The 16,721-nt window shown below is 43.0% G+C and overlaps 1 protein-coding gene across 1 annotated transcript in view; it reads right to left on the bottom strand.

The window, feature by feature from the left end:
- Nucleotides 1-16,721, bottom strand: part of arid5b (AT-rich interaction domain 5B) — an 82,720-nt gene that overhangs the window by 42,148 nt on the left and 23,851 nt on the right. Inside the window, exon 4 of the mRNA XM_058406001.1 lies at nucleotides 11,264-11,494. Coding sequence (XP_058261984.1) covers nucleotides 11,264-11,494 — 231 coding nt within the window. The remainder of the gene's footprint in view (nucleotides 1-11,263; nucleotides 11,495-16,721) is intronic.

The raw sequence follows: 16,721 nt of genomic DNA, 5'->3' as shown, positions 1-16,721 counted from the left end.
AACAGCGTTGCTGGTTTTAGTAAAAATGTAAATCAGGTGCGAGTGCTCAGTGAGTGTGAGGTGCAGGGGCTGATGGGTAATGTAGTCCAGTGCTGATGATTCAGCATATCGGGGAGAAATTATTTAATTTTATGTAAAGACTTCTTGTTTTAAGTATCGATTATTCTGTTTTATTGACTTCAAATATTTCCTGAAACATTTCATGTTATTGTGAGAGTGCTGTGAGAGTGTAATGCATTAAAACTTTGGCACATGAACGGTTCTGTGTGAAATGAAGCGTCTCTGACCCGTATACACCGTATACAGGCACAACAAGTACTTTTCTCTCTAGCAGGTGCTGCCACCAGGACAGCGAAGTGACCTCTATAGTTATCTTTTCCTCTAAAGACAGAAATTTTGGACGGTGTGGAAAATGCAGTGGACTGTAGCCTGTGGTGCAGGTGCTGAAAAGTAAATACAGATCAAATCTGAAAACTCTGTAAGGTTTTGAGTGGAAGGTCATATCAGAAGCATCCTCCCCGAACACGGCGTGTCTCTTTGACCTAGTTCTCTGAGGTAAAGTGCTGGGAACACTAATGCCTCGCTGTTCTTAGTCATGCACGGTTGAGCAAGTGTGTACTCGGTGTAGGAAAAGAGAGGAGGTGCCGAGCGTCCCCGCTGCTCGTTAACCTGCTCCGCAGTGGACAGATCACACGAGGGGCTTTGACCTGCAGCTTGTGAACCGACCAATAATCCGGCTCAAAGCCCGCCCTGACCGATCGCGTCATCTCCCGGGCTCTCCATCGGTCTGCTCTGCGCAGTACAAACTTAAGCATGGAAATAAATTAGCATTCCAGATTGTCTGGGGTGTCTGTAGTAATGCCACATTTCCTGACAAACAAAGACAAGTACACAGAATCCCAACTGGCTGACAGTTGCTAATGGCGCTGCTGTCGAGTAGTTCCTGGTACAGGCTCATCGTAACGTTTCTGAAACACACACCAGCAACATGGAACTGGAAAAACGATTAATCAGACTCCAGCACTATAAATACACAGATGAGTGACAGGCACATGCTTCTGTTCCTCTTTAAGAGGGCCAGAGGGAGGAAAAACTAAAAAAAACTTTAAAAAAAAGGACAGCATGGAGCGTTTCAGCATCTTATATAATGCACAAGTCTGAAATATAAATACAAACATACAGGAAATCAGTGCATCTTACACTGAGGCTGGAAATACTTTAGGCCCAGCAACTGTAATTTCCTGCTCGCTTGAAATCAAGCGGACAATGCGTCGTTGTTCTCCTGGCGAGGCTGGCTGCGAATTAAAATGCGCCGCCTGCGAATATCTGTCTTCTGTCTTTTGTTGCAATTTCACAGAGAGCCCATAAATGGATAATGTCCCTCGGTAAACATGTTGGAGTAAACATTCGGAAATGACTATTTGCGAGCGCAATATTTACAGCCGCCACCACCTGAATCCAGTTATATGCTGCATTTAAGGCCACCGACCTGTAATTACTTGGGAACAAAAATAATGAGGAAAAAAAAACTGAATGGCAAAGATGGAGAGAGAGAGAGAGAGAGAGAGAGAGAGATTGGGATCTGCTTTAGGGGTTGAAAGTAAAGATACAGGCTCGTACAGTCTGCTCTATCCAACAAATATCAAATTACAATTTCAAGTGACTTCACGTGGCCCGTGGGGCCGGACATAATAACATCTTTAAACATGACACGATCTATCAGCGTCCTCTCCACTGTGATCCTGCAGCAAAGGGCTTTTACTGGGGGCCAGTTATCAGACCTGCCCCCTGCATTCCTTCAGTAAAAGCCTTTAGCAGAATGGGAGCGAAGAGGTGGCTATTTTTTCCGCTTCAAACATTTTTCAAATCGCATTCTTTTGTCTTGTATCATGCCAAAGCACCTTAAGTGGAAATGAATTGTGAAGGACTGTAAAAATATACAACAACAACAACAAAAAAAAAAAAACCCTGTGGATGCTGGAGAAGTCCAGTAACAAGGAAGTCATGTTTCCCCATGGTCTTACTACACACAGCGAGACCTTGAGGCTTTGTTTGCTTTGAAGCTATTATCAGAAGCTTCGCTGTGCATTTCGTTTACGTCCAGCGCTACTGACTCATTAAATGTTTATGGCCAGACACGGCGGGGATGTGGGCCTGGTTATGAATCAACACACCAACGTACCCAAAACGACGGCTAGGGAAAAAAAACAGGGCAGGTAGTGGAATAAAAAGGAATTCCAGCGATTAATCTCCCACCAGGTTCTGTCTATAAAGTCCAAATCCACGGTAGCGGCGTGTTATAAAGCGGACTCTGTGTCCTGAAAGGTTCCCTTTTTTTTTTTTTTTGGCATGAATAATTCATTCGCCGTGTAAAAAGTCTGTTGGGGATATGCTTACTTAAAAATCAAGCTCAATATTTCATTTCACGTCATGCCGAGGACTGTGCAGTTACTTAATGACACTGACGTTCCTTCACTTTCAAGTGTGGAGGAGAAAAGGAAAAAAAGGTGACAAATTTGAGACGATGTGGATCTGGAGCGAGAAATGTCGACTCCTCGTGCTCTTCCTGAGGAGTTATCGCCAGAAATGAGCTTTTGTAACAGAAAAGGGAGCCAGCGGCATAATTAGTCCAAATCACAAAGGAGGACACTAAAAATATCAGCGCAACCTCAAATGTCAAACCTGAGAGATAATCCATTCCAACAGGGCGGCCCTGAATTCATCTACGAGGCCCTGCTGGAAGATTAAAACAACCAGTAGCTTCATTATTAAGGTATCCTGAAGAAAAATGGGAGCTGATGGCTCACGCTGGATGCTTGTCAGAGTTATTCTGCCTGACGTGACGCTCCTTTCTGTTTGGACGCTTCCGGCCACGGGAGGCCTTCTCAGCTCCGCTGCTCGCCTGACAGACGATGGGAGGATTGCGGTGATGTCACTCATAGCTTGGGGTTTAATGACAAATTAAGGCGGCTGTTTAAGTGAGCGAATACGTGCTTGTGTGTGTGTGTGTGTGTGTGTGTCTGTGTATGTGTGTGTGTGTATGTGTGTGTTCAGGGAATCTGGACGCTTTAATAAAATGCTTCGTAGCACTTGCAGCTGTCAGGACGCACAAGTCCTTGCAGGCCCCGAGCTGCATTAAGAGAAAAGAACAGCAATTTGGTTTCAATTTGATGTGATGCATTACAAGCGCAACGCTCTAAAGAGGACTCGCGCTATTTCTCTGTCAGAAGTCGTACACAGGACGGATTTCTGGCTGCAGTTCATACACGAGTCCTAAATGCATCACAGGTCCAACTGGAGAGCAAACAAAGGAAACCTGCGCTAACGTAGGAGTCCAAGCGTCCAAACTCATGTCAAAGCCTCGCCTGAAAAATGTCACAAAAATGACGCAGCCAGCTGAGAGCATGACATGGAGCAGAGGCAATCAGCATCGCTCCGCTCATCAGTGTGGCGACTGTCGGCTGGATTATAGCAACTAACTTGTTTCAGACATTCCACAACATAACGTAGCTGTAAACTGACAAAAACTATACAGAAACTCAGCACTGACTGCAGAAATACAGCAACTGATAAATTAATCACTTCAACATCATTCTACCTGAACACACTGAAGAACATCTAAATGTTCACGTCCCTATGGAACGTGTTAAAGCTTCACCAACGTGCCTAAAAGATTCCACGTGAATCTGAGTCAGATCTCTAGGTTTGCTAACAAACTGAGTCGATACATGGATTTTAATATCTCCTGAAATAAACCAGCTAACACTGATCAGGAGAGACACTGTATGTATTTAAAGGTTCATCGTAATACAACACTAACGTCTCATCTCCTGCCTTCAGTCAAAATCTTATTAAAAGATACCTGGAGATATTTAGATTATATTTTCACAGCGCTGACATTTATACAATGATGTTGTAATATCAATGTTACCAAAATTACATCATCATAACACTAATACTGATATTGTCATATTGCTGATTTTGCTATTATATCATTATAATGTCAATACTGATGTTATAATGTCTGAGAGCTGATAATTATTTAATGATTTAACATCAATGTTATCGATATTATACTGATATTACATCATCATATCACTAATACTGTTATATCACAGATCTTTCTATTACATCATCATAACGTCAAGATTGATATTACATTCTTCATAATGCTGATATTAATGCTATTATATGGTGATTATATGGTGGTCATGGTCATATTGGCCAGTGTGATGTAAAACTCCATCCGAAGAGCAAATAGCAAGCTGTAAAACTCATTTAAACTAATAATACTGACCCCAGAGTCACAACAGAAGAAAACCACAAAATACAGGCTTTGGTGCACACGCAGACACACACACACACACACACACACACACACAGAGAGAGAGACACACACACTGTGTAAGTGTGCAGCGGTGTGTATCTAGATGACCTGTGTGTTATGCATTACTAGATTCTGAGAAAGACTGTAACTTCACTGGACTATTATGCAAATTCCACTCTGGGGGGGAAACAATTTCAGATTTTTTAAGGAAAGGGGGAAGGGAGGGTTGGCCCTGACCCTGACGAGGCCGGGAGTGTGGTGGAAATAAAAACAAGTATAACTTTGGATTGAAAAATAGGCAGCCCTTCGCTTTGGTCTTGAATTCTTAATATGACACATGGATGAGGCATATGGGCTATTAAAAAATGCATGACCTTTAGTAATTCAATCCAGATTGTGAAATGGGTGGAAAAAAAACAGACCTGAATCATCAAACCTAATGTAGAAAACAGCGCCGAGGAACAAAATCTCGTCCATGCAGACGGACAGAGGGGTAGAGATGAAGGGAGTGATAAAAAGGACAAAAAATAATATAATAAAAAAGCAGAATGTACAGGGTGCTTTATTCCTGGCTTAATGCAAACGAGGAGCGTTAAAAGCGTGCGTCGGGGCTAATTGTATGCTTTGCGTACGGAAAAACAGTAATCATTTTACATACTGTTTACTTAACTGCTCATACAATCCTTCTCGAGTGTATTAAGTGATTAGTGTGGATGGAGCCTGCCTGAGCCTGTCCCTGCTTTCAGCATGCAGCACCAAAACGGATCTGACTGCAACATCTGGATGGCATTAATTACCTGCATTAAATCTAGCAAAGCCAAGTACAGCTAGAGGAGAGACGGGGAGAGAGAAAATACGGAAAAGAACCAGAGAGAGAGAGAGAGAGAGAGAGAGAGAGAGAGAGAGAGAGAGAGAGAGACAGAGAGAGAGAGAGAGAGAGAGATCTCTGATGGAATTTGGGAAATTTCCCTGCTGCACTACTTAAATGCAATACTTTTTTGTTCCAAGCAAACACCAGAATTTAATTTCCAATGAAGACTCGGGGAACGACAAAGAATTTCATATCCAAGATAAATAGAACCAGGGCGGGGGAGTGGGGCGGGGGAGTGGGGCGGGGGAGTGGGGTGGGGGAGTGGGGTGGGAGAGAGGGAGGGAGAGAGAGAGAGAGAGAGAGAGAGGGAGGAGGTGTCAAATTCTCTGGAAAGACTTAATGCTGAATCAAATTTGAGAGAAAGCTTTGTTTATGTAAGCGGCAAAGCTCGAGAACCGGATCCGATTGCAAAAGGAACTGGGTAATAGGTAATTCTTACTTCATTTCGTATTTTTCCTCCCTCCCTTCTTTGATGAAACAGCGCAGGGGATGAAGCGGAGGGAGGGAGGGCTGTATGATGTTTCTCAATATTCTGATGGAAAAAAAAAAGAAAAGTTTCTTCCATATGCGCCCGGGATAATAAATCTTTTTCCCTGCATCTAATTATTCAAATGTTCCGTGAGCCACATGGTGGAGAGGAGAAGCCAGTGCCCACTTCCTTTAAGGCCAGAGACGAGTCGCCGTACTTCTCCCTGCCTGCTACTTTAAAAAGCCATGCAAAATATCAAAGTATTAATATTCTCTTCAACAAGCTCACACACAGCACACAGATGTCCTCGCTCTTCTCCAAAATATGGTATCAATCAAACGCCGCTCTCCGAATGCCTATTAAAATCTTCTCCAAGAGACACACTTGGCCACATGGATGCAAAATTAACCAACACACACACACACACACACACGTCTTACAATCCTTAGGAGGACCTTCCACTGACACTGTTATTAATGCAGCTGTCTACATCGAAATCTAACCATAACTTTAACTTCAGTAACCAAACCCTTTACCTCTTTCCCCTAAAAAAAAGGAGCTGATTGGTTTTCCTCATGGGGACAAAACGAATTCCAACATCAAGTCGAAACTGTTTGCTATTCGTATCTTTGTGATGACATTTGGTTCCCATCAGGATAGAAAAACATGCCCACATACACACACACTTCATTGCTAAGGCTTTTTTTCATGAGAGGAAAATAAATGACCCATTTTTTATTGCCGTGTATGCGGTAAACACATTCTCTAAATGAGGCAGAGGATGAAATCGGAGTGCTCGCTCCGCAAACTGCGAACCCACGGAGCACGCCACTGGCCTGCAATTTGATTTACTTAAGCCCAAATTATTAACACTTCTGAACAATGACTGTGACACAAGAGGGTCCTCCATAATGAACAACAACAGGCTACTGTGTGAGTTGCCTCCTCTCTTTCCCAAACAACAGGCTATCATTCATTTCCATCCTCATTGCTATTCACCAATCACACTCTAATCAGATACACTACATTCCCGTCACACCACAAATTAAAAAAAAAAAGCGTTCACGTTAACTGAGGTCTGGCTACAAATAGATAAAGATACAGCGTGTTTAAAGATAACAGACATCTGATCATCTACCACAAAACACATGTCCTAATAACTGGAGAACATTAACGTCTTCTGTCTCTGACGTGCCACAGTGGAAAAGAATTAAATAAATCCCTCTTCACTCCATAATGCAGCTTTTATGCCTGTGCTTCACACTGCAATCATTAAGCATATGCCCACATAATAATACTGACTTCCTAAAAATAAATGTCCTCAGAGACAGGAAATGAATCAGGAGAGGGGGAATAACAGCACGGCCATTACAGTGCTTCCATGTAAAAAAAAAAAAAAAAACACTCTTCAATAGTCTCCCCCATTAACATTACCTATCTAAAGAGACACTTCAATCCTCTCTCTTTTCCCTGCACTACGCTTTTCAGAGACGTGTCCTTCATGCAAGAGGAACGCTCCTGTAGTTTTTATTTATTTATTTTTTTTTGGATTTGTTATTCCTAAACAGGGCGGTGGTGTTTCTATCACCAGGAGGCATGGCTATTAGAGCCGACTTCGCAGTACGCCACAGCCGGAGAGGAATGTGGCAGCCGTAATTGTTTGAGCTGTCATCGGGAGTCATGTGACCCACCGGGGTCAGGGTCAGACCCTGCTGAGGAGCGTCAACCAAATTGGCCTCTGTTTGCCTACGGGGCGCCTTCGCCCCGCTGACACTTCCCCGCACAATATAATGCATTGTAATCACAACAAAATGGGGTTCCACGGGTTCTAATTACATTCCTAATATGAGTGAGGAGAGATTTTTCACCTGGCTCTGATTCGGTGCCCAATCACGTATGAGTGAGACCTTTAAGTCAATTAAGTAGCCTTTGTTTCCTTCAGGGAGACCTCAAGAAAGAGAGAGAGAGAGAGAGAGAGAGAGAGAGATTGACGTGTGGCCAGAAGAGCAGGCAGGCAAGGCAAACCCTGTGGACATTTCCATTAAAAGACGGAGCAGATGAAACTGCAATTGGCAGGAGGCTTCAGATCAACTTACTAAAAATATGTGTGAGCAAGTCAGTGAGTGAGCTACACCATTCCTGCCACATTTTCCTGAAACAGACCCCCCCACGCTGGCCGCTGCTCTCTAATGTGCTGGAGCCTTCTCAAAACCGTCGGACAGCACTCTCAAATGCCAAGGCTCTGGAAGCCACGTTACTTTCCCTGTAAAGCTAATGGTCAGGCTAAACGCCGGAGATTTTCCACCATGTAACCTTCATTCTGGGCAAGAAAAACGCTCCATGTTTTCATTTCTTCCTTGTCCCCTATGATTTTTCTCATCTCTCTCTCTCTCTCTCTCTCTCTCTCTCTCTCTCTGATGTGCTTCAGAACAAATCAAATCTATTCCTTTACATGAGTGATGACTTCACACGCATGAGTTCAGAGCTTAATAAATAACACACCCTTAAATGAACTAAAACGATGGCTTGTTACAATGCACCCGAGTTCGGTTTAAAGCTCGTCCAGGAAGAAAGGGCGTTTTGATCAGAGCGTGCTGCCGTTATCTCCGCCGTCAGGTTCGACAACGATCTCGGAAGGCACGCTTACCAAAAACATGCTGTTTATTACAAAACCCTGACTGTGTAGCTGATATTTTCCAGTAATTCATAGCTAGCTCATGTGTCCTTTATGTAGAATAGATAAACCATTAAGTACATTGTGAGCCCTTTATGCAGAGCTGCTGCTGCTCGAAGTTATTACACAAACGGCCCCAGAGCCAGTAAAGAAAACTGTTTGCCTCGTCACCCATGAGTTGCTCTTTTCACAGAGTCGCAGAATAGAAAGCAGATTCTGTTTGGACAGAAATCCAAGGAACAATCAGGTACAGTAACCTTCTGCGAGGGCAGAGCATGCAGTACTGCAGGAAAAATGTTATGACTGACGGTTTAGTCGTCTAGAATTCAGGACAGGTTTAATCATTTCTGCTGGGTGATGGCGGCCGATGTGAGAGCTAGTAAGTGATATTTGTCACGATTTTGTTGATTCTCAGTATTAATATTTTATTACAATGTCTAGGTCAATGAATAGAACCAGCTATTAAAGGGCACAAACATTCACACACAAAAAGATCATCTGTTCTTCAGACTCCAGAATTAATGTTCATAACTTTTGGAATAAAACATTTCCAGGGTTTTGAATTTTTCTAGGAGAGTGGATTAGTTTCCAGTAACAGGACGTCCTGAAGCGTTTTGTTCCTCCTACACTGCAGCGATGTCCCAATTACTGTGATTTTTTAATTTTTAATGTTCTTGAGCATTCGCAAGCCTAGCAAGCTCCTTTTATCACTTACATTATAGCAGCTATAAACAGCCATTTTCATTCATCAGGCTTTCTTTTTTTCCTTCTTTTAACAAGGTAATAAGACACAAACTACAGTCCCCTGTCCTGAAAACTTTCCTTTCGGGGAAAACGTACAGCACTGGAGACTCCTTCCATACATGTTAAATAAACGTCTCCTTCCAACAAACTTCAGCGTGTCAATGAGATGTTTGTAAACAGCAAGATGTTTAATAATCTGTTTATTATTAGCCTTAGATAATATGGAGCGTCTGTGATGCCAGTCCCTGTGATTGCTGTTACAATAGAAACAATAGCACATTCGTTTAAAGGTGTGATCTGAATTATAGCCGACGCCCTCGTCGCATCTGCTGTTATAGAAAACTAATGAACACCTTTAGAGAATTCAAGAGCACTGTGGTAACACTAATATCACGGCGGAGTGTTAAGTGTTGAGGCCTGACACAACTGGTTCAGGTTAGAGCATTTTTTCTTCCTACTACACGTTTCTAACGAGTCGTGGAACCAGCTGTTAGTCAGTAATACGTCTCTTACAAGCAAAACACAATATTAGCAAGTCTGGCTTGTCACATAAAAGTGTTTGGAGAACCACTTCAAGCCACAAACGAGAGCTGGAGAGCTCCTTTAGCGTGCTAGTGGCTGTATCAGTTTTAAAAGCAGCGCTGACAGCCAGCAACAACACAACACTCCAGCCATCAAACCGAGAGGAAGACAGACGTCACTTCTTCTTCATAGCTGCGGCAGTGACTGACAGATCTTACAGACCAGCTCTGACCTCGGGGGGTAAAAGATCACTGGTCCATCACTGGGAATGGCCGTCTCTCATTCATCTATGGTTCTCTTGTTCTAACTGAGGCTGGAAGTCTGGAAGGCTTGAATTCTAGCCAAGCGAAAAACCAACTGTGCATCTCTGCTTTAATTACAACCTGTGTGATCAAACTGGCTACGAGTCGGTTCTGCCCGCTGATGTGCCAGCGCCGGTGCCCACTGCCTCGCCAAGCCCTCTCCTGAGACTCTTTAACAGCCGTCATGTGATTAAGATCAAATGGCGGAACCTTCACAGAGAAACGCTGGTTTGATGTGTGGATGTTTATTCATCAGAAGCTTAGGTAGGTGCTTACTGTCATTCTCCTAAGTATCCACCCACCCGTCTACTCATCTGTTTAACTATCCGTCCCTCCATTCATTCATTCATTCATTCATTCATTCATTCATTCATTCATTCACTCATCCATCCATCTACATATCTATCCCTTTATTCATCCATCCTTCCCTTACACTAGCCATCAGTCTATTCTATCCATAATTAATCTATTCATGCACCCTATCATTCATCTGTCCATCAATCTATTCATCCATCCATCCCTCCATTAATTCATTCATCCATCCATCTTCCTATCTAGCCCTCTATTTTTCCATCATACCTGTTATCTACCTGTTCCATGCATTTGTTTTCCCATCTATTTACACTTCATTTATCCCTGCATCCACATATACAAGCCTCCATTCAGTCATCCATCCATACAACCTTTCATCCATTCATACTTAGTCATCCATTTAATATACTTCATCTCTTCATACACCAACAATCTAAACTCTCAATTATCTTCACATCCATTCCTCCGTTGATCCATCCATCCATCCATCCATCTGAAAACATACAGGATGCATGGTTGGCTAGTCATCTATAGCCAACCATCTAACTAATTTATTCATCCTTTTCCCAAAAAATGTTTTCCAAAATATCTATTCATTTCTTTATTTATCTCCCCTTCAATCTATCTATCAATGTAATATCCATCAACCTATTAACCCATGCCTCCAGTTATCATCCAGATCCAAGCAACCCACTATCAATCCACCATCCATCCATCCATCCATCCATCCATCTATCTTCTCTGCCTTACTGCTGTTTGACTGACCATCCATCTATTTGATCCTTACCCTTTCACTTATCTGCTCTCCCTCCATCCATTTATTCACAATCTGCCCATCAATCAGACATCAATCCAACAATTTGATCCCTCGCTCATTCAGCCCAGTTCACGCTTCCTTGGAGACCACTTGAGAGTTTGCCAACTCTGCCATCCTCCACTAGCCAACATTTATTTTTATTTTTAAAGCAGATTCACAGACCAATCGATCTTCCCAATCAGAGAGAAGTTTTAAATCAACCGTCTTAGCGTGAAGGCTGCTTACCAAATTCGTCGCAGATGCTGTCATTCTCCAGCAGTGTGGGGTGCTCAAATGTGTCCCTGCAGTAGAGAATCTGAGTGTTGCTTGTGAGCGTAGCAATACCCCCCAGAGCTAGTACCACCTGGTCCGTCAGGAGCGAGGCGGGCCTCTCGCGGAGCCGTGCGATGATGGAGCGGTAGCGACAGTACTGTGGATAGCTTAGCACCAGGACCCTCTTATCCTCGGCGTCATCACCTGTGGGCACACAGACAAACGAAGGATGGTGAGAAATGTACATCTGTTGCTGAGTAGGTCAACGGGCCAAAGAAACGCTCTGCACTTACACTTGTTTAAGACGCCAGTGATATTTTTGTGTTGCTTCTTACAACCGGGGTGTGAATTAACTGCAAACTGCTAACTCAGCTTTCACCAGTGCAAAAAGGTCATTGCTGATTCTTGCCTTCTTCTCCTACAGTCTCCATATATCTTACTAGGCCTGAACCCGTTTTCCTGAAGCTTATCTAACAAGATGGTGAAGGGTGAAGGTCCGCTTGTGTTGAAGCACAGACATGCGAGATAGAACATTTTACAAGTCAAACTGCTGTTTTAACACGACAGCCGTCTGTTCGGATCGGCAATAAAACGGAAAAAATAAAAAAAACTAGACTGCTGGCAGGGTGCCACATCATTCAGTCCTGCAAAATCAGAGCTCTCGGCAAGATAATGTATAGCTCCTTCTTCCGTCATGAGATCCCTCAGATGTGTCAAAAAACTTAAACATAAAGAAAAGAGAAGAAACTATCACACCCCTGGGAAAACCTGAGCTTGGAGTTTGGGCTCTTATACTATGGCACTAAAAACTCAGATGTTTGCAGATTAAATAGACCGGAGTGCTTCAGACATGTCTGCAGGATCTGCCAAGGAGCTAAAACACAATCCACTGGACACAAAGTGAGTTTACATCTGTCACCATGGTCAGAAGACGCATTTTCCTGGGAACGATTTGGAATCCTGAAGAACAGCCAGGTGCATGGAGGACGTTTCTTTACAGGGTTATGAGTTCACTGGAAAAACACTGGAGCTTTTTCAAGAGAAAAAAACAAAACAAAACTACTTTATGGTTTTTTTTATATTGTTTGTAGAGAGAATTCGACGGACAACAGGCTTTTGTGCTTTTGAGCTCCTGCCTAGAGGAACCCGTGTAACTTTAAACGAACTCGAAAAGCTCTGGACGGAAAAAGCAACATGACGCTCTTTGATTTACTCTGTTTATCTTTTTATAGGACTTTTATTGCATGTCTTAGAGCCACTTAAGGCAGATGCAGAAATGCGGTGCACATATTCTCTTCCTCCGAGTGGTGAGTGGAATTGGCTGTTCGCTTAGCGCTGCGTCTAAGTATAGCGGCTTTCACTTTGTGGAAAGTGAACCTTTGCACCGAGCAGAGATTTCAATGCATCAACAGAAAAATAATTCATTTAGCGCTTTCACTTTTTCTCTTGCCCTCTTTTAAGTGTGGATTGTACTCGTCACTACACGCAGGCTGGATGTGGCACGTGTCTTGCGGTAATGCAATGAGTGTCACTTCCTTATAGACGAATGCAGCACATCTGCTTTGGTGTAATAGCAACGTGAACGGTGAGGGTCAGTGGAATGTCAGCTTACTTATTCAAGTGCTGTATAATGACAACAATCATGACGACAGCAGCCAGAAAGACGTGTTAAACAAATCGGTGAGTTTAACATGGCTGTGCGTTTGAGAGATTTGATCCTGACGTGTCATGTAGAGGATGTTGCTTTTCATCTCCGGGATGTACATAAAGGAGGTAAATACATGAAGTCTGCGCTGGTGTGTCAGGTAGAAACCAGGCCTCACTCTGCTTTCGGTTTATAATGTGCTCTCGGAGTGCCGTGTTAATCGTTTGGCAGTCTGCATACATTTTCCTTATTAGATTTTGCCTCGGGCCAGAGAGGATGTTGGGGGGAGAGAAAGCAAAAAAAAGAAGAACAAGAAGAAGCAGTCGTTTTTCACTCATAAAATCAAACCTTTCCTAAAGAAAGCCATTCTTATCTCTCTGGTATTTAATTGGGAAGGACTGCACTATCATTAGAGGGCACTGGAAATTGCATTATGCAATTTCCCTAAATAGCCTTGACAAGAGGCCCTTGTCACAAGGAGAGCAGAAGGCACTGATTGGTCGCAAAATCGACCCCATGGATCTGTCTAAGCCTCATGCGTCTTATCGTATCCCTGGAAAGGGACTCTGTTTCTTTAAATATGGCAATGTTCTCCTCATTTACAGCACAAGTGCTCCACAAAATGTCAAATGGCCCTCTGTGGGAATATATTTACATAACACCTCTCTACTCGGCGCCCCTGCCAAAGAGGGCCAATTAAACATAAAATGCAGGATGTATGTGTTAAAACACGTCTGAATGCTAATAATCATTAGTTATTTAATCTTATAAAATTTTAGAAGGTAGGCCTGAGGGTCTGTGACTCGAGTCACGAAAAGCACTGTGAAAATGTTCAGTTGAAAGGGAGCTTTTGTTTTTGTAGGTTGTTAAGGAAGTGGAAAATATACGACTTGCTTATTTCCCAATGGGACAGAATGTCAAGTTATAAAATTGTCGGAAAAAAAGAAAAACAGCCAAGGGCAACGAAAGCACCAAAAAAAAAAAAAAAACCCTCACCGATTACATTGGTAACCCCCCCCGCAAAAAATATATATTTATCTAAAAACCAAATGGCAGTGCATATTACATTCTAATTATAATGTTTGGCTCATGGAAGACATGACCTAGATAAACATCTGATAATGGCTGTGTACAGCTGGCTGCGCTACCTGCCCGAGCTTGTTATGGAAGTTTACAGAGCCGTATCTCCAAATCACCTGTCAGCTTGTTAACTCTCTCAAAATGTGTCTGCTCCAGCTTGCTAGCTTTCTTCCCGCAAATACAAATAATGATCCTTTGATTATTTTTTCGTAAAAACCCTGGCGCAGTGACTGAGCTACGAGAAAGACAACTCCCAGTTTGTGCGTCAGCCACTTAACGTGTGTGTTTCTTAAAGCCGCTCTTGCGTGACGTGGTGGATTTCCAGCCAGTGAAACAGAGCTGCAGTGATTCCAGCATTCCGGACTGTCCCGCCCTCGTCACTCTCCATGTCCCGCGCCTTCTCAGTGTCACCTGATTCGGGCTGGACGGAAAAAAGCTACCTCTCTTTTTAAGCAATCGCAGGTCAGAATATTAATTTGAAAAGAGAGAGAGATTGTGGGCTTGAGACGGAGAGAGAGAGAAAGAGAGACACAGAGAGATAGATTCTGAGAATATTCTTGGCAGAAGCTGCTTATTATATGTCCTCATTACTGCAGCCTATTAAAGCAGATGCGCATTGATGCTAAGGTTATTGGCATGCATTATTATTGATACTAGCGTGCTGCATGCTGAGAAACGCGGCAGCGGAAAGGGGAAAATGTGTCATCTCCACGGCAACAGATTTAATGAAATATTTCTCGTCAATAATGGCTAACACAATTACACTTCGGTCATAAACCCATGAATCAAAGTGATGTGTTTGTGTGCTGTATCTCAAATGTCTCTGTGTGTGTGTGTGTGTGTGTTATTACATCGGTATTACGATTGCTGTGAGGCAGAGGAGGAGAAAAAAAACAACAGTTTTTCTGGTAAACAGAATGTGGGAACACAGGATTTTAGGTGTTGGTGTTATCGTGTAATTAATTTCCAATTATTATTAACCGCAACTCAACCACAGGGAAAACTGAACCAAATAACACCCGACTATTCAATATTAAATATTCAATTTGCATCGTGGAACCATTCTGAGTCACAAACCGGAAGTAAATGCATCACTGGCTGGAATGCTAAAGTGTACGTTCGTAGCCAAGCTAACGCACGGCGCCCAGAAATAGCCTGGGACGTGATCTAGGACGAATATATTTATACTGAACAAATATAGTACTGCAACGGCGTGCAGCGGTGTTATTAATGTGCTGGTTTATGCTTTAGCTTTGCAGACTGTTCAGATGTCCTGCTGCTGCTTGTGAATTGTCCTCTGTGTGCAACCTCCATAAAAAGGCAGGACGCGGCGAATCGGCCTCTCAAGCTGTCCGTCTTCATTTCCCTGCTATGAAGTGGGAAGTAAATCATGTGTGCTGAATATACGCAGATAACCAACTGCCCACCGCCGTCTCACGATACTTCAATATATCAAACTTTTCATATGTAAATGTCTCTAATTCGCCTGCCAGTGGATTTTGCTCTCCCGAGGACATGGCTGGCCTATATAGAGACTCGGGCCTCTCACCGGCACCAGACTCCTGAAAGCGGAGGATATTTTCTCCGAACGGGGAGGAAACTTTCAATTGAAAGCGTGTGTCTGGAAAAATCTGTATCGAGTTTGTGCCTGAGCTCGATTACTGAGAAATGCTCTCAAACGCTTGTTAAATTTGTGATTGTGTTTCAGGTGCCAAGAGCAATAGTGGAAGATCTGAACCTAACAGGTCGCGGGTTGCTCGAGACTCACGTAGGGCGTCGTCTATCCCAGCACTTCCAGTACTTCCCATAACATTGCTCTTTATGCACCTCCGAGTCCAGCTGTTCCGAGCCCTCCCCCCTCCATAAATATCCCAAACACTTTCTTTATGATTTATGTTACACTGTGGTGTTTTATTGGTCTGCCGAGTCCCACGCGAGTCCCATGCGAGCCCGAGGCTTTCTGTACCGCTCTGTACCGACGAGCCGAAGCGGCAGGTTTCCTAAAGCAATCCCGGCACCTGTGTTTCTCTGCGCCAATTTGCAAACTTTGAACATGTTAGAGAGGTAGAGTGTATTCGGAACATGGAATTATTCAAATTAGAGACAGTTTTATAATCCTGATTTATGGCTCGGTGTGTGCAAGTCATTAACTGTTAAAAAAACCCCAAAATGACGGATACTAATTTGCTAATGGAATTTGTAGGTTTCTGTTCCCAAGACAGTAAGCAGCGAACAGTTCCAATTAGAGAGCTGCAGATACACAGAGATACGGAACGCTGAAATAGACATACAGTTAGCCTCATGCTATAGCGCTATTCCCAGTCCTACATGTCGAACAAGACGTCTGTTTTCTTTCCCTAACCAAACAACTCAAGACTTGTTCTGCACTGTAACATCACACCTCATCAACCTATTAGGTTTCATATAACAAATACTCCTATTATTTTACCAAAATGATATTACAGTAACATGACGATGTTTATTATATATTCCTCATCGTACATGAAGAAATGTAAAAAACCCCAGCCTGAGTACAGGATATTACATCATGGCTGTAATTATCTCAATCACACAGTCGAGGTGCATGCGGGTGAAGCAAGATTAATTACAGATGGAGTTGCTTTTTTGTTGTGGGAAAAGTTAACTTTAACTCAAACGTTTCATGGAAATGAAGAGCCTCAGGTAATCCTGCTGTTCAAGCAATAG

Source organism: Hemibagrus wyckioides, linkage group LG13 (genome assembly GCF_019097595.1).
Source record: "Hemibagrus wyckioides isolate EC202008001 linkage group LG13, SWU_Hwy_1.0, whole genome shotgun sequence".
NCBI classification, from domain to species: domain Eukaryota; kingdom Metazoa; phylum Chordata; class Actinopteri; order Siluriformes; family Bagridae; genus Hemibagrus; species Hemibagrus wyckioides.
The sequence above is the reverse complement of the archived record's forward strand: the minus strand, read 5'-3'. Positions and strand labels throughout refer to the sequence as shown.